The 23,786-nt window shown below is 39.6% G+C and overlaps 1 protein-coding gene across 1 annotated transcript; it reads left to right on the top strand.

The window, feature by feature from the left end:
- Nucleotides 1-6,014: 6,014 nt before the first annotated feature.
- On the top strand, nt 6,015-7,418 carry LOC138928069 (uncharacterized). Its single transcript, XM_070284352.1, has 3 exons — nt 6,015-6,373; nt 6,438-6,623; nt 6,770-7,418. The coding sequence occupies exons 1-3, from the start codon at nt 6,015-6,017 to the stop codon at nt 7,416-7,418; spliced, it is 1,194 nt and encodes a 397-aa protein (XP_070140453.1).
- The last annotated feature ends 16,368 nt before the right edge of the window (nt 7,419-23,786 follow it).

The raw sequence follows: 23,786 nt of genomic DNA on the forward strand, positions 1-23,786 counted from the left end.
GTTTCCTGTCGATCTTCTTAAATGGATTTTGAGCTATTTGAGTGACAGAACTCAAAAGGTTCTGTTCAAAAATGCTCTATCCAAATTCCTCAGATTCACTTCTGGTGTCCCACAAGGTAGCCACCTCGGCCCGCTGCTATTTACATTGTTTATCAATGACCTCCCGCTGGTTCTAACGAATTCTAGAGTACTTATGTACGCTGATAACGTTAAGCTATGCTTGCAGTATAAGGACAGCTCTTGCCAGTCAGACCTGCAATCGGATCTTAATAACTTTCATGCATGGTGTCATGCTAATTTATTACATCTCAATAGCTCTAAATGCAAGCAGATGACATTTTCACGTGACACTCCCCAGTTTGCCACTTATATGCTAAATGACTGCGCTCTTGAAAGAATATCTCTTGTTGATGATTTAGGCGTTCGCTTAGACCCTAAACTTTCGTTCTCTGAACATAATTCGTGCATGGTTAATAAAGCGAAAGGCATGCTCGGTTTTATTAAGAGGTGGTCGAAGGAATTCGATTCCCCTTATATAACGAAGACCCTTTTTACTTCGTTAGTTCGCCCTATATTGGAGAATGGTTCATGCGTCTGGAGTCCTCAATTCGGAATCCATATTAACCGTATTGAATCTGTACAAAAGAACTTTTTACTTTTCGTCCTCCGTGGCCTACCTTGGGATGCTGATGAGAGGCTACCGTCCTATTCTAGAAGACTCCTATTAATTAACTTACCCGCCCTAGCTAACCGTAGAACGATGCTTGGTGTCGTATTTCTTAACAACTTAATAAACGGTGATGTTGAAAGCCCCCCCCTATCTCTTAGGGCAGCTCAATTTCCACGTTCCTCGACTAACATTTAGAACCCTTATTCCTTTAGTAGTAAATCACTGTAGGCGGGAGTTTGAAGTATATGAACCCTTTAGGGTTTTATGTACGGATTACAACCGCCTCTCTGACATTATTATTCGTAGTGATAGCCCTTCTGTACTAAAAACTTTAATACTTGTTGAGTTAGCTCGTAATGTATCACCGTAGTCTAATTTTGCATGCGTTCTTATTTATTGATCGTAGTTATTATTTAGTTACATTATATTATTTTTTTAATATTTATTTTGCATGCGCTTTTATTTATTTATCGTAGTTATTAGTTAGTTATATCATATTATATTTTATATATTTATTTTGCATGCGTTTTTACTTATATATATATTTTATTATATTATATTTTTTTCTTATTAAATTTATTTTTGTACTCTCGTAACGTTTCCTCGTCCTTTTCTTCCTTCATTCACCGCGTCTATCTATTTCGCGATTCGTGCCGTACGTCACGCGGCTGCGCCCCTCGGTCGGGAGGTGGAAACGGGACCCCGCGCTAAAAACAAAAAAAAAAAAAAAAAATCCACCGCGAGGAGACCCCAGGATTTTTAATTAAACGTGGAACGAACTCACCGGCATTTTTCTGGTCGGGATCCATGGCTCCTCTTGGCATTGCTTGGTCGTCCTCTTGTATGATCGCTGTATCTGGGTAGTGTGGCCGCTGGGGCACTTGGTGGGCGTCAATTGTTCTTTTTACACTAACACTCGTTCGCGTTGACTGTACAGAAACGCGGCTGAGCTCGTGAGCTCTCGGACGCGGCTACTGGTGAACACTTGTCGCGGTCGCGGAATTCGGTTGAGGTTAATTTCCGGCTTAGGCCCGGGCCACACGTCTGTTATATAGGTGTTATTTTTCCTGGTTTTTAACCCAATCCCGTTCCTGTTCGGGCGCCACCTGTAACGAATCTCTCCGGCCGGGATAGATCCCAGTCGTGACAAGAAATTTGTATAGAGAGGACGGGAATATTGGTAGGAAATTATTATAAGCAGCGTATGGGGGCCCGGGACGCGAGCTTGCGCACCCCTCTTGCTGTGGTTGTTGGCGGATAGTCGACAGTAGCCGACCTGGTCGACCGCGCGGTCAGCAGTCTGGTGCTGGTCGCTCTCTGCTGGCTGCGGGCCACTCTGGCACACTGCTTGTGCGCACTGCTTTGGGGGCCTGCTTTGCGCCCTGCTTGTGTACACTGCTTGTGTACACTGCTTGTGTACACTGCTTGTGCGTACTGCTTGCTATGCCGACGGGGTGGCAACTCTGTCGGGCACCTGCCGGAATTTGGCCCGATCTTGCCCAAAGTCGCCGCAAGGGGCCGAGATATAGGTCAAGGGGTCAGGGAGGCGTCGCCTAGCTACGGCTCCACTCCGATTGGTCGCGGAGGTTGGCTGCAGTTCGGGAAAGGACACACGACTGCGAGGCGACGCACGGTGCACGGAAGAGCCAGTGCCGGTGGGTCGCGGCGACTGTAGGTGCCGAAAAGTCCCTAATCTCGGAGTGGACAATGGAGCGGATGCACTCTTAGTCGCGGCGGCACGCTGTGCACGGAAAGGCCTGTGCTGGCGTGACGCTGCGGCTGCGGGCACGGAAAGGATTCCTAATCTGGGCGTGGGCAGAGGTGTAGATGTACTCCCAGTCGCGGCGGCGCGCTGTGTACGGAAAAAAAGGGCACGTAGGAACGAAGGAAGGCTGGACGACCGCAAATAGTTGCGGATGGAAGTTCCGAAACGCAATATTTGTGGCGTCAGCGGGGCAGAGAACAGAGGAACCTTACAGAAAGCCTGCAACTTACGGTTCTGGCCCCCGTAAAGCTGCGGATCGCGTTTTGCTTCCAAGAATCGGCGCGTGGGTTCGGGATCTCTTGTGGCTAGTTCGCGGTTCAAAGGATCGGCGCGGTCGTTGGCGTGGGTGCGTTGTTAAACTTGTTCGCGGAGCACGGCGTTGGGCACGTCTGACCAAGTCGAAAGTCACCAGCGGAAGAGATCGAGTGCCGGAAAACTGTCATAGCTTTCGTGAACTTGTGGTTCGAACCAGTTCACCGCGATCCTAACTAGTTCGGACTAGTTCCACTATTCGACTGTTTACCCGGTTCGGCCGATTCTAGGGTGCCGAACTTAGCTTATGGTTTTAAATTATCTATTTTTACATTAAGGATACTACAAATCTGCGTCTGTTAAGGCTTCAGTGCCAACTTAAGTATTTAATTTACAAAAATCTCTATATGGCTCCAGTGCCGACTTAATTCTAATGCTTAACGTAGTGATAGTGGGGATATTTATGTATACTTATTATTTTAATTCGTAATTTTCAAAAGAATGTTGTGCGCCTTTTTGAATAGAGGCGTCACACTACATATCGATGACGAAATCAAAAAAAAAATTCGTGCCCAATGCTCCACTTTTGTAATTGAGCTTATCAAGCAGCTAAAGCAAAGGTGACAAATTTGGAAAATTCTTTTATCGATCGTAAAATATTATTTATGTTAATTGCAGGCTCCCAGAAAACTTTCAAATTTTAAAAAACATTGCCATTTTTCAGTTTTGTCAACCAACAAGAAAGAAATTACGGAAATCTTGGAGCACTTTAACATTGGAAAAATAGCAGACATTGAGCGGCAGTAAAGAGGTATAAATCTGGTTAAGTGGGAAAACGTCAATGATACCAAAATGTTTTGGATTGAAGTGTTCACCTACAAGGACTCTGGTGGCAATCGCAGATTACTTAAACTCTCATCTGTTGCTATGCAAATGCTTTCGTTGCCATGGTCCAACGCGGAGATTGAGCGCGTATTTAGCCAGCTTAGCTTGGTAAAATCCAAGCTAAAAAACTTAATGAGCGTAAGAACGACTAATAGCATTCTTAGCATAAGGTAATGTTTATTGTAAGTAAAAAGATGAAACCAATTTGAATACATTTTATTTTAACCCTTTCATGCCCACTGTTGCCTATAGGCAACATTGACTTGAAATTTAAATTTCGGTTACGATTCAAAATTTTTGTGAACTTTTTTTTATGGGGGATTCCCCTTATTAATGTTCTTTCATTTTTGGTAATTTTTGCGAATGCAGCTGCAGCGTGTGCTCAATTACACAGGAACACAAAATTAAACTTTGTGAAATTTCCACGAACCATTTCAAGTTTTCCATGATATTTGGGTGCTCCTGAGTAAAAGTCCCATACAAAATTATTTTCCATCACCTACAGGTTCCGCGGTATACCTAAGAATACAAAAAACCGATGTTTGCCGACATTTTGAATTACGTGGCCTATATAATTGGACTTACCTTTATTATTTTCGGTAGGACCTACTCTCAATACATCACGGCACTACTAAAAAATAGTCCCAATTGTGGACCATTGCCCATGTCTTTGGAATTCGACGCCAAAGTTGAAACTCCCAAAATGTTCAACATTTCTGTGATGAAAAAACAATTCTGAGAATTAAATCTTATATGGAACCAATTTTAAATATTCATTGAATCTATTGTTCATTGTATTCTTTAATTTCGGTTTAAAGCGTTTTCATGAGGACAATTTATTGGATTTATTAAACGAATAAAACAGCTTTTTTGGTTTGATTATCTACTACTATTTTCTGTCGAAATTCAAATAAGTCAAGGCAACCTATAAAATAGTAGTAGATATGTATCTTTTTATATATAATATAAATTTAGATTTTTTACTCGCATTCTATAGGTTGCCTTGACTTATTTGAATTTCGACAGAAAATAGTAGTAGATAATCAAACCAAAAAAGCTGTTTTATTCGTTTAATAAATCCAATAAAATGTCCTCATGAAAACGCTTTAAACCGAAATTAAAGAATACAATGAACAATAGATTCAATGAATATTTAAAATTGGTTCCATATAAGATTTAATTCTCAGAATTGTTTTTTCATCACAGAAATGTTGAAAATTTTGGGAGTTTCAACTTTGGCGTCGAATTCCAAAGACATGGGCAATGGTCCACAATTGGGACTATTTTTTAGTAGTGCCGTGATGTATTGAGAGTAGGTCCTACCGAAAATAATAAAGGTAAGTCCAATTATATAGGCCACGTAATTCAAAATGTCGGCAAACATCTGTTTTTTGTATTCTTAGGTATACCGCGGAACCTGTAGGTGATGGAAAATAATGTTGTATGGGATTTTTACTCAGGAGCACCCAAATATCATGGAAAACTTGAAATGGTTCGTGGAAATTTTTGGCTGGGTACCTGTGTTATCACTAATTATTCGAAGCGACCACAGCTGCCGAAAATTTTTTTTAAAAGTTTTGCCAAAAAGTGTCCGTGAAAAAAGTGCGATTAACTAAAATTAGTGTCAAATATTAAAAAAATAAGTACGTACACATCTTTAAAATAGGTAAGACTGTGATAAAAGTATAAAATTGGGCTTGAAAATTGTTTTATAAAGAGTGTGGATGGACAAATGTTGCCTATAGGCAACATTGCAGTAAGGACATACCAAAGGACTTAGAGTATCCAAAATGAACGCTAATTGGGGCTCCTATTAATCATTTATGGCGTTAAATATTTTCTATGTGTTCCCAGTTTAATTTGGGCATGAAAGGGTTAATATACAGGTATGGTTTACGAAGACTGGGAAAATGCTGCTATGACTACGAAGTGCCATTAAATTATCTTCGAATGATCGAAACTTACATGAGTTACGATAGCGAAACTAATGATAGTCGTGATGAATTGGACGAATTGCTAAATATCCTATAAATAACAAAATTAAAAAGTTTTTGAGCTTTTTTTCCCTTCTCTCCAGATAAAAACGGTTTTTTTTTTTTTTGATCTAAAGTTGTCAGCACTGCTTCCGTGCGCGCATCAATTCAGATTTCTGCGAAAAATTCAGAAACACGGTTCTGGCTCAACAATGTTTAGACCGTAAAAAACATCGCGCTGCCAAAACAAACTGTTGATATAGACGAATTGCGCAGTAAGTATAGCTACCTGAAGAACCTGCCACTAAAGTCTTATTCTGCGCAGCCAACCTTGTTAATCGGAACAAACAATTGGAAAATGGCCGTTCCTAGCAGGATCTGCGAAGGCAAGGGGAACGATCCAATAGCTTCAAAATGCATGTTAGGATGGACCATCCGGTGATCATCAAACTCCAAATGCCACGTTTCCATGCACCACTGCGACTGCAATTGGCAAGAGTTTCACGATCAAGTCAAGGAGCAATTTGACCTTGAAGTAATTTCGCCTAAAAAGCTCCTGTCTAGTGAGGATAAACGAGCAGTCGAAATAGTGGAACAGGCGTGCCAAAACAAATCTGGAAAATATGAAGTTGGGCTCATATGGCGGAACGATCTTGAAAAGCTCCCCGAGAGTCGAGCTACCGCTCTAAAGCGTCTGCAATGCATGAGAAAAAGGATTCCGGGCGATCTGTACACAAAAATCGACGACCAAATCAAAAATCTTCTTTTAAAAAGATACGCCAAGCAACTAACCGACGAGGAGGCTGGAAAGGATGAAGATCGCACTTGGTACTTACCCATATTTATAGCCTTAAACCCGAATAAGCTGGGAAAAATTAGGCTTCGGAATTAGCTGCGCACCATTTATAGCTCACTACGTGCGCAACAAAAACGCCGAACTCCACCAACATCAATTCCCAATTCGTCGTGCGCACTACCTCGACGACTTTATCGACAGTATGAGCGACGAGGAAAAAGCCATCGAAATACCCAACCAAGTCAAAGAGGTTCACGCCAGAGGCGGATTTGAAATTCGCCAGTGGGCGTCAATTCCAGAGAAGTCCTCTCTCATCTTAAGAACAACGGAGACATCGAAAATCAGAAGCCAGTGCAGTTAAGCGCTACAAAAAGGGTTTTGGGTATGTACTGGGACCCACGTAACGACATTTTTATGTTTGTTTGCAGATTCTCAAGACTTAAGCGAGACGACTTTATTGATACTGCGGTCCCAACTAAGACAGAAGTTCTCCAGGTTCTGATGTCTCTCTTCGACCCCTTGGGTCTGCTATCATGTCATACCATTGGGCTAAAAATTCTTCTGCAGAAGATCTGGCGCGCCAATATTTACTGGGACGAAGAGCTGCCAGAGTCATTGCTGGAGGACTGGAAACAGTGGAAGCTGTTACTGTCCCAAGTTGCAACAGTCAGCATTCCAAGATGCTACTCCATGGGGATACCTGAAGCAAGCCGCATCGACCTGCATACGTTTGTGGACTCTAGCGAGCATGCTTATTCCGCTGCCTGCTACCTGCGGGTACAGAAAAAGGACAAGGTGGACGTAATGCTCGTGGTCGCTAAAAGCAAAGTGGCGCCACTAAAACCACTGTCCATTCCACGCATGGAGCTCGAAGCGGCAGAGATGGGCTCACGCCTGGCGAAAAAGATCGTCAATGTCCGTAACTTTCAAGTCGACAGTACTACCTTTTGGTCGAACTCACGCACCTTTCTACAATGGCTGGTTATAGACCCCCGCCACTTTCAACAGTTCGTTATGCACAGACTCCGCGAAATCCTGGAAACCACTCGAGCGGAATGTACGGCCACACTGGCTTGACCTCTCTCCCTCTTCCTTTTGATCTTGAAAGTGGCTGGTCGTGTGTGCGTAAGAAATAAAACAATAATCAACTAAAATATCAAACATCATAAAGGTAAAACATATAATTTGTTTGTTATTGGTCTGGGAAATATTGGAGTGACAATTAAGCGTATTATTTGAATAGGTTATGGGCCCAGACTACCTTTATTAGACAGAATTCAAGTGAATAAAAGTTTTTCTTTTAAATCCGAATTTGAGACACACACACGTGATAATATATATACAAGATGGACAAAACTAAGCGAAACATCAAACCGTTCGACGGCGACAAATATTCTGTGTGGAAATTTAGGATTCGGGCACTTCTTGCTGAACAAGACATATTAAAAGTGATTGATGATGAAATTCCTGATGAAACAGATGAAAGTTGGGTTAAGGCAGAGAGGAGTGCTAAAAGCACATTGATAGAGCATTTGGGCGACTCTTTTCTCAATTTCGCAACAAACAACAACACAGCGCGCGAAATTCTCAGAAGTCTAGATTCTGTGTACAAAAGAAAAAGTCTCGCGTCGCAATTATCCGTGCGCAAACGGTTGTTGTCTTTCAAACTCAAGAGTGAGATGGCACTAGTGAACCATTTCATCATTTTTGATGAACTAATTGGCGAATTATTAGCGTCAGGGGCAAAGATAGACGAAATGGATAGGGTTTCGCATTTACTGCTCACATTGCCGGCTTCATATGACGGGGTAATAACAGCTATAGAGACCCTTTCAGAAGAAAATATTACATTAGCTTTTGTGAAGAATCGTTTACTCGACCATGAGGTAAAAATTAAAAATGCTAACAACGACACAAGCAAAAAGGTTATGCAGGTTGAGGCTAGAAATAATTTCCAAAATAACTACAAAAACAAATTTAAGAGCGAAAATAAATATAAATTTAAAACAAAAAATTATAACACAAATAACAATAATCGCAAACCATATAATGTGAAACAAAAACCAAATAACATAAAATGCCACCACTTTGGAAAATTAGGACACCTAGAAAGGGATTGTTATGGCTATAAAAAACAAATAAATAGTGAAAATAATAAAGAAAATAATAAGCAAGCGCACACTGCAACGACCACGCCAGGATTCGCGTTCATATTAAGAAGTGTAAATAAAATTCAAAGTAAATTAAACGCGAACGTGAACTTTATCCTTGACTCGGGTGCGAGTGACCACCTTATAAACGACGAGGCATTATTTGTGGACCATGCTGATCTGGAAACTCCAATTAAGATTGCCGTTGCCAAACATGGAGAGTATATATTTGCAATCGTCCGCCTGGAAAGTGAATACCAGATAACGCTGGAAGATGTACTCTACTGCGGAGAAGTTGCAGAAAATTTGATCTCTGTAAAAAGGCTCCAAGAGGCTGGAGTAACGGTTGTGTTTGGCGAGAATGGAGTGAAGCTGATTAAAAGTGGTGTCACAATTGCTGAAAACTCAGGGGCGTACGATATGCCAGTAATTGAATTTAAAGCAAATAAGAAATAAAGAAAATAAGAATTTATATAAATTATGGCATGAAAGGCTGGGACATGTAAGCAAAGGGAAAATGTTAGAAATAAAAAGAAACAATTTATTTAGTGACAATAATCTTCTTGATAGTGTTAATCCTACCGACGATATATGTGAAGCTTGTTTGAATGGGAGACAAGCAAGATTACGTTTTGATAAATATACAGGCCTGTTCTAGTTTCCACTTCCGCAAAATTTATTCGGATTCGGATTTCCCTGACCTGTTCTAGTATTCACTTCCGAAAAATTCTTACGGATTCGTATTTCCCTCTGTTAAGTCTCTGTTAATTTGCAGGCGAAACGTTCGGAAACTTTCCGTGTGCCATTTGGCCGGCGGATTCAAATCCGCAAAATCAGAAATTAATTATTTTAAAATACAATGCGATTATGTATATTACAAATGTTAATTGTAATCTATTCCTAGAGGTTTTGGGAACATTATTGCATAATTGAATTAGCTAATACTAAAGTACTTGATTTATAAATAATTATTTTGTGGGTGCACCTTAAAATCGGTTCGATTCTAGCCTTCAACATTATTGCAAATCCGCCGCCGCTGTGTCGTATTTGAGAGGGACCATTTAAGGGCTGTCAGCGTTTCAAAAAAAAAGGCATGTGTTTAAGATTAATTTTGAACAATTACTTTTTATGTTGTTTTACAATTAAAAGATCTGCTATTAGGGTAAAAAATATGAAAAAGTATTTTTGTTTAAAATACCAGCCAATTTAATCTACAAACTGAACAAAATGTTATGCGAAGGGAATTTTTTCTAAACCCTCGGCAACTCTACTTTCGAGCATTTTGCCACCAGAACAGCTGATTGCAATTACAAATATTTCAAAATGTTTATTTCCTGTCTTAATGCTTATTCCTTAGATTTTATTATTTAAATTAGTGCTTCATTACTATCTATGAGTTGGAGACTACAGCGGGCCAAAATTTGATCAGCCCCTTTTAGCAAATCTTAGGCAAGGGAATCTCTTGTTGAACGCGACCAGCTGATTTTGTTTGGGAATTTAAGGGAAATTAAAAAAAATGTCCTGAAATCACCAAGGGAAATTCGCTTATGTTAAAGGGAAATCCTCAAATGTTATCAAATTCACTTCCGAGTGGAAACTAGAACAGGCCTGATAAAAATAAATAGCATATAAATAGAGCTCTTTATGTTATTCATTCTGATGTCTGTGGTCCGATAACTCCAACAACTATTGACGATAAAAATTACTATGTAATTTTTGTAGACCAGTTTACTCATTATTGTGTCACTTACTTAATAAAACATAAATCGAATGTGTTTAATATGTTTAAAGATTTTGTGGCAAAAAGCGAAGCACACTTTAATCTTAAAATTGTTAATCTATACATTGACAATGGTAGAATATTTGTCTAGTGACATGCGTGAGTTCTGTGTTCAGAAAGGAATAAGTTACCATTTAAGTGTACCATATACTCCACAGTTAAATGGAGTTTCAGAACGAATGATCAGAACAATTACTGAAAAGGCTCGTGCCATGGTGAACGGTGCAAAACTAGATAAATCCTTTTGGGGTGAAGCTGTGTTGACAGCAACGTATATAATAAACAGAATTCCAAGTAGGGCACTTATAGATCGTGCAACAACTCCTTATGAGATGTGGCATAATAGAAAGCCGTTTTTGAAATATTTAAAAGTATTTGGCTCGACTGTGTATGTACACAATAAAATTAGAAAACAGAAGTTTGAAGATAAATCGTTTAAAACTATATTTGTCGGATACGAACCAAATGTTTTAAAATTATGGGATATTGAAAATGAAAAATTCATAGTTGCTAGAGATGTAATTGTAGATGAGACAAATATGGTTAACTCTAGAGCTGCTAAAAGTGAAATCCTGAATAATAGTAAGGACAATGAGAATATTATATTCCTGAAAGAGAGTAAGGAAAGTAATCTCCTGAATGAAAGTAAGGTGTTGAATATAATTTCCAGAATGAGAGTATGGAATGTTGTGAAAAAGAAATCCTGAATGAGAGTAAGGATTATGAGAATGAAAGTTTCCAGAATGAGAGTATGGAATGTTTTGATCGAGAAATCCTGAATCAAAGTAAGGATAGTGATAAAGACAGTTTCCTGAATGAGAGTAAGGAAGATAAACAGCCTAGAAAAATGTCAACAAACGAAATCGCTAATAAAGTTACTAAAGATGTAACTAGAAGAAGCGATAGATTAAAAAATAAACCATCAATATCCTATAATGAAGATGAAATAAATCTAAATAGTTTTATAATGAATGCACATACTGTTTTTAACGAAGTGCCTAATTCATTTGATGAGGTACAAAGTAGAAAAATAAGTCGTTATGGGAAGAAGCCATTAAGGTCGAACTTTCTGCTCATGAATTAAATAAGACATGGACTATTGTTAAGAGACCACAAAATAGGAATATTTTAGATTGTTAGTGGGTATTTACTTTAAAGCATGATGAAATGGGAAATCCAGTTAGACATAAAGCAAGATTAGTTGCACGTGGTTTTACACAAAGATATCAAATAGATTATGATGAAACGTTCGCTCCTGTTGCTAGAATTTCTAGTTTTCGATTTATTTTATCCATTGCAAACCAATATGATTTTAATATACATCACATGGATGTTAAAACTGCTTTTCTTAATGGAACACTGAAAGAAGAATGTTCGAATTAAGCGCCTCATCCAAAGTACCAATCTGGTAACTCCATCTGAGGACCGTTTTGGCCAGCATATTATTCTCAACTGGCCACACTTTTGATTTCAGTTTTTCGCGGCGTGGTTTCAAGAGCAGTCGATCTTGCGTGCCATTCTTTTGTTCTCCATTCAATATATAATAAACTTATGTATATGTATTAATCCGAAACGGCTAAAGTCTACTTATTTAATCCGGATACTCATGCACCTGCATTGGGGGGAAAACCCCAACAGGTTATGGGCCCAGGACGCGTAGTATCGAACGCGGAAAATTTAATAAGTGCGAAAGGAGAGAAACGAGAGACGCCGTGAAAAATGGCGGGTACATACATGCGCATCGAACCGCTAAACGCGGAGAACTACGATACATGGACGTGGCAAATGTGTGCTATACTTGTGAAGAATGATTTATGGCCATATGTGAACGGTACTAAAAAGTGTCCCAGTGATGAAGCTGCTCTCGCAGAGTGGACCATTAAAGACGAGAAAGCTCGAGCAGATATACTTTTGTCGATAAGTACATCCGAGCTAGGATTGATCGAAGATTGCACTACATCGAGAGATTATTGGTTGAAATTGCAAACCACATTTCAATCAAAAGGGCCAGTGCGAAAGGCCAGCTTGTTAAAACGTGTAGCATTGTCGCGAATGAGTGAGGGGGACGACGCCCGCCTTCACATCAACGGTTTCTTCGATGCGGTGAAGAAATTAAAAGAGATCGGAGTGACAATTGGAGATGATTTGCTCGCGATTCTCTTGCTATACAGCTTGCCCGACTCATACGAAACATTTAGGTGTGCGATCGAGACACGTGACGACTTGCCAAGTCCAGACGTGCTCCGTGTTAAAATATTGGAGGAATCGGAGGCAAGAAAATCGAAAAGTGACCGCGAAGAACAAAGTGCTTTGTACGCGAAATTGTCGAGTGAAGCCGAAAGAGAACTACAACAGTGCGAAGAACGAGGAACGCGAAACCAACGGAAATCGGTACAAAAAGGAGATGACAATGAACGTGAATGAACACGCATTCATAGCCGAAGGGCGTAATGACATGTAGTGTCTGGACAGCGGTTGTTCGGCACATATGAGTTCTAATAAGAATTTGTTCGGTGAAATAAAAAGTGTTGAAAAAACATTGCATTTGGCCGACAGCAACACGACGAAGGTTAATGGTGTTGGTGATGTGAAGATAGACATTAAAGGAAAGAGAAATGAGAATATCACCCTTAAAGAAGTGCTATTTGTGTCGGATCTTCGTCAGAATTTGCTTTCTGTTTCAAAAATAACGGAAAAAGGTGTTTTCGTAAGGAAGAAGCGATAATTATGAAAAATAAAAATGAAGTTTGGCTTCGAGCGAAGAAATACGGAAATTTGTATTATTTGAATACCGAAAAGAATGAAGCAAACAAAGTGAACGAAGAACAAAGCGAAATAGAAACATGGCATCGCCGGTTGGGCCATCTAAACGAAAAAGACTTAAAGAGAATGGCGTTGTGTGGAAAAGTTCACGGAATGAAGCTAAAAGAGAATGACAAACTACCGCAATGCGAAATTTGCATCAGCGAAAAGCAAACGGCAAATACGTATAAAAGTGCTACGGAAAAGAGATCGCAGAAAACTCTAGAAATTGTGCACAGTGACGTGTGTGTGGACCGATGCGTACACAGTCAAAAAGCGGATGCAAGTACTTCGTTACATTTATCGATGACTATTCGCGATATAGCTCGGTATATTTTTTGAAGCAAAAGTCGGACGTATTAAACGCGTTTAAATCGTTCAAAGCCTTAGCTGAAAATTTAACAGGTAACAAAATTAAACAATTACAGAGCGATAATGGAACCGAATTCCTGAATAAGGAATCCGACGAATTCCTGCGACAAAGCGGAATTACCAGACGTCTGTCAGCGCCACATACTCCTCAACAAAACGGCGTGGCAGAGCGGCAGATCCGTACACTGGTAGAAATGGCCAGGTGTATGATGAAACAAGCGGGGGCTCCACCGTCATTTTGGGCAGAAGCTATTAGCACGGCTTCCTATCTGCGTAACCGGTGCCCAACAAAGGCTCTATTTGGGGAGCTACCCTACACCTATTGGACAGGTAAAGTTCCCACGGTAATGTATTTACGTACATTTGGAACAAAGGCGTATGCATTAATAAAAGGCACGAATAAGGGGAAGTTTGAGTCACGATCTGAGGAATGCATACTGGTAGGATACGCTGCAGAATCGAAAGCGTATCTCCTTTATTCTCCTCATAGGAGATCCATCGTGGTGAGCAATGATGTAAAGTTTATGAATACATCAGGGTTCAAGAGTAAATATGAAGAATTTTACGAGAACGAACCTGAGGGAGAATTGTCTATTCAGATGACTGATAATTTACCGGACGAACAAGTAGAACCCTCTAGCAGCAGTGAAGTAGAAGAAGAGAATCCTGTTGTGGAGAAAAGGGGCAGAGGACGCCCAAAATTGCTGAGAACCGGACAGCGTGGGAGGCCACGTAAGATGTATCAGCAAAGACAGGAAGATGAAACTCCCAACAATGATCCGCAGAAAATGACACATCGATTGATGACGAATTTGAGGATTGCGAATAGGCATTCTTAGCAGTAACAGGGGATCCTTTGACACTGGAAGAAGCGTTCAAATCCAAAGAGGCAGCTCATTGGAAGCGCGCAGTGGAAGACGAGTTTATGGCCCAAGTCCTCAACAAAACTTGGGAGATAACAGAACGCCCAAACAATCGGAAAGTGATTGGAAACAAGATGGTTTTCCAAACCAAGAACGACGGCAGCATTTTGGGAAGAAAGAAAGCCCGTTTAGTTGCCAAGGGATATGCGCAGAAACCTGGAGAAGATTTCTTTGAGTCCTACTCACCTGTAGCGCGATTTACATCAGTGCGACTATTGGTTGCTCTATCAGCAGAATTTCAGATGGAAATTCACCAAATGGACGTCGTCACTGCCTACCTCAACGGTGAGCTAGGGGAGCAGGTATTCATGGATATACCTGAGGGTTTCAGCGAGTTCATGGAGCAGCTGGAATCAGACGAGAAAATCGGATCAAAGCAGGAGTTAGCATCGACAGATTTTAGAAAGGCAGCATGTTTTTGGAGAAAATCCTTAAAACAAATGAGAGATCCTGTTTGTTTACTACGAAAGGCACTCTACGGACTTCGTCAATCAGGACTTCGTTGGTATTGCAAGCTTACAAGGAAGCTTAAGGAAATCGGACTTAACCCAACTGAGCAAGATCCATGCCTGTTTGTCAAGCAAGGAGACGGAAAGTTTCTACTTGTCACCATATATGTTGATGATTTGCTTTTGGCATCAAATTATCCTAATTGGCTGCTTGAAACCAAAGCTCACTTGGGAGCATCATTCAAGATGAAGGATTTTGGACCAGTCAAAACGTGCTTGGGCATCGAGTTCAAACAGAATGCGAGGCCGCAGACAGTCTTCATGAGCCAAGAGAAGTACATCGACGCTATCCTTCGAAAATACGGCATGGAAGACTGCAAGCCGGCTATCACCCCGATCGAGTCCAAATCAGCACTGAAGCAACCAGAGAACCCAGACGAGGAGGAGATGAAACGGTATCCTTATCAAAGCTTAATTGGTTCTCTTATGTTTCTTGCAGTTTCTACGCGACCAGATATCGCGTTCGCAGTGAATTTCCTGAGTCAGTTCAACTCCAACTACTCAGACGAGCACTGGAAGGCGTCGAAGCGTATCCTATGATACTTAAAGGGTACGAAGATTCTTGGGTTACTCTTCAAGAAGACTGGAGATGACCTTTACGGCCTCGTGGATGCGGATTGGAGGTCCAACCTATCCGACCAATCCTGGCAGGCGCTTCCATATCCTGGGAGGCGCGTAAGCAGCGTACCGTGGCTTTGTCGAGTACTGAGTCAGAGTACTTGGCGATGTCGGAAGCCGTTAAGGAGGCGCTGTATTTGAAGGCTGTCCTTAACCGGATCGGATCGACCTGTGATTCTGTCCGAATTTTCAACGACAACCAGAGCGCACAACAACTGGTGAAGGGGTTCGGCTTCCATCCTCGGACTAAACACATTGATGTCCGACACCACTTCATACAAGAGAAGGAGAAGAGTGGTGATATCACGGTGGCGTACATGCCGACTAAGAAGATGCCCGCTGATGTCCTCACCAAAGGATTATGCAGTAGCAAGCATAATAATTGTATTCTTTCTTTGGGCATAACTTCTACTACTAACTACTTTGAGGGGGTGTGTTCGAATTAAGCGCCACATCCAAAGTACCAATCTGGTAACTCCATCTGAGGACCGTTTTGGCCAGCATATTATTCTCAACTGGCCACACTTTTAATTTCAGTTTTTCGCGGCGTGGTTTCAAGAGCAGTCGATCTTGCGTGCCATTCTTTTGTTCTCCATTCAATATATAATAAACATATGTATATGTATTAATCCGAAACGGCTAAAGTCTACCTATTTAATCCGGATACTCATGCACCTGCGTTGGGGGGAAAATCCCAACAATGAAATATACATGAAAGTCCTTCAAGGAATTGTTTGCAATTATGAAAATTTATGCAAATTGAACAAGGCAATTTATGGGCTCAAACAAGCAGTTAGATGCTGGTTTGAAGAATTTGAGCAGGCATTAAAGGAATGTGGATTTAAGAATTCACCTGTTGATCGATGTATATATCGACGCATTTTCGCGAAAGTATCGTATGTCGCTTTTTTTCGAAATTGAGATTTTAATGCAAAATTGTTGGGCACCTAATGTTTCACTACCCTGTGAAATATTATAACTGAAAACCCTATAGTTCCGAAAAAAATTAAGTTTCAATTTTGTCTTTTCTATAGAGCTTCCTAAGAGATTAAAGCACAAAAAAGCTTCTCCTGTAAAATTGGATTTTTCGACATACGATACTTTCGCGAAAATGCGTCGATATGTTCAAGATAGAGGTGACATCAAGAATAATATATATGTATTATTATATGTGGACGACTTAGTTATAGCAACGTTAGACATGAAAGTATTAGGCAACTTTAAACAATACCTAATGACAAAATTTAGAATGACTGATTTGGGCGAAATACGATACTCTATTGGTGCGAAAATAGAGATAGGCCAAGATGAGATATCTTTAAGTCAGTCTGCTTACATTAAAAAGGTGTTAAGTAAATTCAATATGGAAGAATGCAAATCAGTAAATACTCCGCTCCCGAGTAAGCTGGATTATGAATCGTTGGATTCTGACGATAAACATGAGGCTCCTTGTCGTAATCTTATTGGTAGTCTAATGTACATAATGCTTTGTACGCGTCCTGATATAGCCACTGCCATTAATATCTTAAGTAGATATATCAACAAAAATAATATAGAACTATTGCATTGTCTAAAAAGAGTTTTAAGATATCTCAAAGGAAATATTGATATGAAGTTAATTTTTAAGAAAAATTTAAATTATGAACATATATTTGCTGGCTATGTTGACTCAGATTGGGGAGGAAATGAAAATGACAGGAAAAGTACAACTGGTTATCTTTTTAAAATGTTTATTTCAAATTTAATTTGTTGGAATACAAAGAGGCAGAATTCTGTAGCAGCTTCATCCACTGAAGCAGAATACATGGCCATGTTTGAAGCTGTAAGAGAAGCTTTATGGCTTAAGTCACTCTCAGAAAGCATAAACATAAAACTTGATAAACCAATAAAAATATATGAAGATAACCAGGGTTGTATTAGCATAGCCAGCCATCCCTCTTGTCATAAGAGATCAAAACATATTGATATTAAGTATCATTTTTCGAGAGAGCAAATAGAGAATAATATTATTTCTATTGAGTATATTTCTTCAGAAAAACAGCTGGCAGATATCTTCACTAAACCATTACCTCCTGGAAGATTTGTGGAAATAAGAGGAGAATAGGGATTACACCAAGAAGACTAATTTAAACCACAACAGCGATGAAGAAACAACGAGAACAAATTTTTGAACAACAACTATGAAGAAACAACGAGAACAAAACTATTTTGAACAACGACGATGAAGAAACAACGAGAACTAATTTCTTGAACAACGATGAAGAAACGAGAACTAAATTTTTTTTAACAACAATTAAGAAACAACGAGAACTAATTTTATGTACCAACCGCAAAATTCGAGTTCGAATGAACCAAAACCACTCAACACTGCAAAGCTTGCATAATGGTATTCCACAAGGATCACCGCTATCAGTAATTTTATTCCTAATAGCATTTAACAGCGTAGCGGATATAATCGAAAAACACAAACACCTCAACTTCACAGCCTATGCAGATGACTTCAACATAATTATAGACCTAAAAAAAAGCAAAAACATAAGACACAACCTAGATCCTGTGTTCACAGAGATCAGCAATTGGTGTGCACGTTCTGGAGCTTCACTATCATTAAACAAAAGTAATCATTTACATATATGCAGGAAAAGAAATTGCAATTGCAAAATTGAAATTAGCTCATACGAGATCGAAACATCAAAAGAGATCAAGGTTTTAGGATTAGTCATTAACACAAAGTACAAATGGAATTCTCACATCGCAAAACTAAAAAACTCATTGTCGAATTCGTTAAACGTTATTAAGTGTCTGTCAAGTCATAAGTACAACTGTCACCCATACACTCTAGTCCAAATTGTGAAAAGTCTCTGTATAGCAAAAATAGAATATGCACTACCCATATACGGCAAAGCCTCAAACTCGTCTTTAAGGCCAATAAAAACATTAATCAACGCAGCATTACGCTCCGCTCTAGGAGCATTTCCCACAACACCAACCCATAATTTGTATGTGGAGGCAAACGTCCTACCACTAAAAGAAAGGATTAAAACTTTAACGGCTAAACTATTCCACATACTAATTCACTCAAATGACACCCCACTTGGTCCTATAATAAAAAAAATAACAAAAAAGAGCAATTCAAAATATAGAAATTCAACAATACAAGAAAGCATTAACATCTGCAGTAGCTTAGGCCTGACAATTAATCTCACCAAAAAACTACCCAAATCTAAACCTCCGTGGCACCTAAAATTAGAAGCAATAGACACGCAACTAGCCAAATACCAAAAGTCTGAAACCCCGAAAGAAATATACCTCAAAGAATTTAAAGAAATAAAAAACAACCTTAGCAACTTCTCCTTCCTCTACACAGATGGATCGATGTCTAAAGAGAGAATAGGATACGCTGTAACTACTGAATCCAGAGTATTAACAATGGGAGTCCTCCCATTCTACTCTTCAGTATACGCAGCCGAAGCAACAGCAATACTCAACGCTATCCAAATAGGGCTAACGACTAGAGGAAAAAAATGTATCTGCACAGACTCACTATCGATCACCGAAGCTTTAAAAAATATTGATAATTCTGAACACATGATCTCCAAAATACGTGGGTTGATAAACAACCACTTCCCAAAAATAAAAATTCTGTGGGTACCCAGCCATATAGGTATCCCAGGGAACGAATTCGCTGACGAGACAGCGAAAGCAGCCACAAACTCGCCCTTATTAACATCGGAAAACACATATCGACCAGACATTATCAGGCTCCTTAAATCATGCATACCGGAATTACTCCCCTTAACCTCTAACTGGTATCAACACATAAATAAAGAAGGCTTCAACATTGCCAACTACACAAAAAATTCAACATTCACCAATATACCACGTATCGAACAAATAAAAATTATAAGACTACGTCTTGGACATACCAGACTGACTCACATAAACAAATATGCACAACCACCATCAAACCAATGCCAATTCTGCAATAGCACAGAAGCCACAATCGAACACATCCTAAATCAATGCCCAGGCTTTCAAAATCTGCGAATCCCAACCACACACTTCCTGCCACTCCTAAGCAACCCAACACCCGATAACATTAATGAAATTCTTTCTTTTCTAAAAAAATCCAACCTAGTACATAAATTATAAATTTTAGAAATTAATGAAATAATAAATATTAAAATTACCAATAAGCACTAGAAGTAAAAATGTATAAATCATGAAAATAAAAGTTAAACCCAGCCGAAAGCCACAGCAGCTATGGCTGATATACATCCTGTAGCTTAATTTAGAATTAAGCATACAGCGTACAAATAAAATAAATAAAATAAATAATTTTATGTACAACTAAGATGAAGAAACAAAGAAAAATTTTTGATATACTATTTATGTTCTTTCCTACAAATTTTAAATTGCATTTGTCAGATACGATATTTATAAAACTGAAGTTCCTTATTTAAATTTTAATATTTTATTCTTATATCATTATGCCTTAACTTACCTAATTTCTAAAAAAAAAAAAAAAAAAAAAAAAAATTATATATATGTATATTGAAGTCACAAATATTAATTTAAGTATATATACAAATTATATTAAGGATATTGATCTGATTGGGTTTTATCTGGGTTTCCCCAATCCTCGCAGCAAATGCTGGATCAATTATGTAATACTCCCCAGAAAACACACCAGTCACATTAAATGAAAAATAATTTTATTTTATATATGTATGTAAAAGTAATATAACGTAATTTTTGAGGGGGCGTGTTGGATATAACATAGCAAAATCCCCTAATGCCATGTTAAACAAAAATTACCATAAAAGTATTTTTGAATGAGGAATGTACGGCCACACTGGCTTGATCTCTCTCCCTCTTCCTTTTGATCTTGAACGTGGCTGGTCGTGTGTGCGTAAGAAATAAAACAATAATCAACTAAAATATCAAACATCATAAAGTGAAAACATATAATTTGTTTGTGATTGGTCTGGGAAATATTGGAGTGACCATTAAGCGTATTATTTCAATAATCGATTTCGACAAAATAGCTATAAAAATCGATGGCATATAACATATCACGTTGCTGTGGTGATAGAGATAGCGGATGGTGGATTAAACTAAGGCAGAATACGCGCTTGCATTTCCCGTTTGGGGGGTAAGTTAGGTTTCCGCTTAGCTCTGCTCTCCTGCGTTAGCAATAATTATTTAAAATAAATTCGCGTACAAAAAGGATAATAAAGGAGGAGTGTTAGTGTTAGTTAGTTCCAACCTTCTTCCTAATTCTGGCCTTTTTGAACGTTGGCGCTAGCTTGGCGTTAAATCCTTTAACAAAAAAAGCTACTCGATATGGACTGCTATTAATGGCTGAGTGTAGGCTGGAACGCAGAGAACATGCAATAGAGCTAAGTTGCTCATCCCAATTAGTTTGGTCGCTACTAATATAGGATTTTATCGCAGCTAACACCGATCTGTTTACGCGCTCGGCAGCATTGGCCTGCGGGGCATAAACAGCTGTATAGGTATGTCGCACCTGATACTTCTGCAATAATGCAGTGAATTTTTGCAATTTGAACTGTACACCATTGTCTGACAGGATTACTTCAGGGACTCCGAAACAATGAAATGGGTCTTCCTCCATGAACGGAATAATTGCCTCCGCAGTAAACTTTTTTACAAGTTTTAGAAATGGAAATTTTGAAAAATGGTCTACGACTACAAAAATACCAATATTTCCGGACTTGCTGCGGGGATATGGTCCCAAAAAATCAATATATTATTTCTGAAAGAACCTTTTTCTTTCAGTTGGCTTTCCCATAACTGGTCGCAATGTATAATGTGCGTCCGGCACAACGTTTTGCGATCCTTTTCTGTGGACAATCTTAAACGTATACCTTCCAAGTTTTCCTGACCAACGCCCTAATCTTGATCCTAAATCAGGCTGTGACATTAACCACTCTAGAGAAGCATGGTCAGTAATGATAGAGAATTCTTGTCCTTCAACATAAGGTCTAAATTTCTTCACACACATAACAGCGGCAAGACACTCTTTTTCTGTCACCGAATAGTTACGTTGACTTTGATTTAACTTCCGTGACATATACGCAATTGGAACTTCACTACCATCGCTGTCTGTCTGCATTAATACTCCGCCGACACCTGTGTGGCTAGCATCGCAGTGAATAGCAAATGGCTTGCTAGAATTGGGAATATGTAAAACCAGGCTTTCGTACAATAATTGCTTGAGTAGCTCAAATGCACTCTGAGTGCTTGCGGTCCATTCAAACTTTCGCTTATGCTTCAAAGTATCAGTTATCGGAGCAGCAACGCCAGCATAACTATGCACGAATTTATGATACCATCCGGTAAGACCAAGAAACCTTCGGACTTGTTTCACTGAACGCGGCACCGGGAATTCTTTAATATCTTCCACTTTTTCCGGATCTGTTTTAATTGTTCCGTGTCCGATTACATGGCCAAGGTACTTGACCTCTTTTCGACAAAAATTGAATTTTTCCACATTAATCGTTAGACCAGCTTGCACTAGTCTGTTAGCTAATTCTGCCAAGACAGAGAGATGTTTATCAAGAGAATAGGTCGTCAAGATAAACAAAGACTTCGTTCCTCAATGAAGGCGGAATGACTTTATCCACGAGTTTGCACATGGTTTGAGGGGCATTCGCTAGGCCGAATGGCATAAAAGTGAATCTATACAGGGGCCTGCCTGGAACTGTAAATGCCGTTTTGTCTCGGGCACTTTCCTCTAACGGTATCTGCCAGTAGGCATCCTTTAAGTCAATAATGGATATAAATTCAGCTCTAGGAAGTCGGCTTAGAATACCCTCAATCAGAGGCATCGGATAGGCGTTCTTAACGGTTACCTCATTAAGTTTTCGGCAGTCGACACAAAGTCGAACCTTGCCTGGCTTACGTACCAGAACGACCGGTGAAGACCACGAGCCATCGGATTCTTCTATGACTCCGAGAGAAAGCATTCTATCTAGTTCAGTATACATCATCTGTTCAATTGCAGGGGATACAGCATAGTGCCTCTGCTTAATGGGTTTGACGCTACCGGTATCAATCTCATGCTCTATTAGGGTAGTTTTCCCTAGACCTTTTTCTGCGAACGAGGGAAATAGTCTGATGGCCGCTGCTAATAGCATTTGCTGTTGCTGTGTTATGTCTAACTGGTTTGGATCGTTATGTTCGAGACCTGCAATTTGCACTAAAGCATTAGGTTGCCTTTGATTAACTAAAATTCAAGCAATAACTTAAAGCTTTTCCAAAAATCCATCCATCCTGCAATAACGATGGGACTATATATAAACGAAAGAGTTTCGACTCTCCTCTGAACGATATAGAGGTTTTAATACGGCCAACAATGGGCTGCTTCTGACCATCTGCCGTACTAACATTGGCCTGAATTGGCTTATATTCGTTGGGAGTTTTGACTATTTCAGCTGCCACCCTTCCACCAACACAACTGATGGAGGCTACAGTATCCTACTCGCTTTCCTAAAACTGTCACTTCGGCATACGGCCTGCAGTCTTGGGTATTACTTATAATAGAGGACAGGAGGGCTTGCTTCGCCATCTTACTATTTTGCCTATACGAGGAAAGCCGTTGTTGAGATCTGCTATTACTCAACGACTGCTTTAAATCACAATCCGGTAGTTGCACCTTTGTACAAATTGGTATTTCAGGTGAACTGGACACAATTGGGTTAATAAGACTTATTGGATTAACTTCTATTCGGTTTTTAAATACGCTGACGGGTTCGGTCTGCGTGCACCGATCGGTGGTGCACGGCCTAATACGTTTTTTGACGCATTGCACCGTTTACAGGAGGGCTTATAAGTTTCGGGTTTGCCACATCCGTAACAGAAAACTTTTCTTTCCCCGACACACTCCTGGTAACGATGACCGTGTGCTCCACAATTCCAACAATTAAGAGTTACTGCCGAAATGTCCTGTACAAGTTTTTCTCCTTGATCAGACTCATCTTCAGTAGAATTACCAGATATTGCTAACTATGTGACGCAATTGGGAAATACTAAATATAGGTACATGTAAGATTTCATGTTGTATGTCCGTCAACAAATTGGCTCTCAAGACTTCTAACAGAGCTGGTTCCGTCATAGGTAAGGAAAGTTTACTCGCAATAGAAAGGATTTCGTCATAAAATTTATCAAAGGTTTCCGCTGGTTTTTGTTTCCGTTGAGACAATGCCGTACGGATTTCCAAATCACTTCGGCCATCCTGAAATTGCGCTTTAAGAGCTGCGCTTAAT

Source organism: Drosophila kikkawai, chromosome 2R (assembly GCF_030179895.1).
Source record: "Drosophila kikkawai strain 14028-0561.14 chromosome 2R, DkikHiC1v2, whole genome shotgun sequence".
NCBI classification, from domain to species: Eukaryota; Metazoa; Arthropoda; class Insecta; order Diptera; family Drosophilidae; genus Drosophila; species Drosophila kikkawai.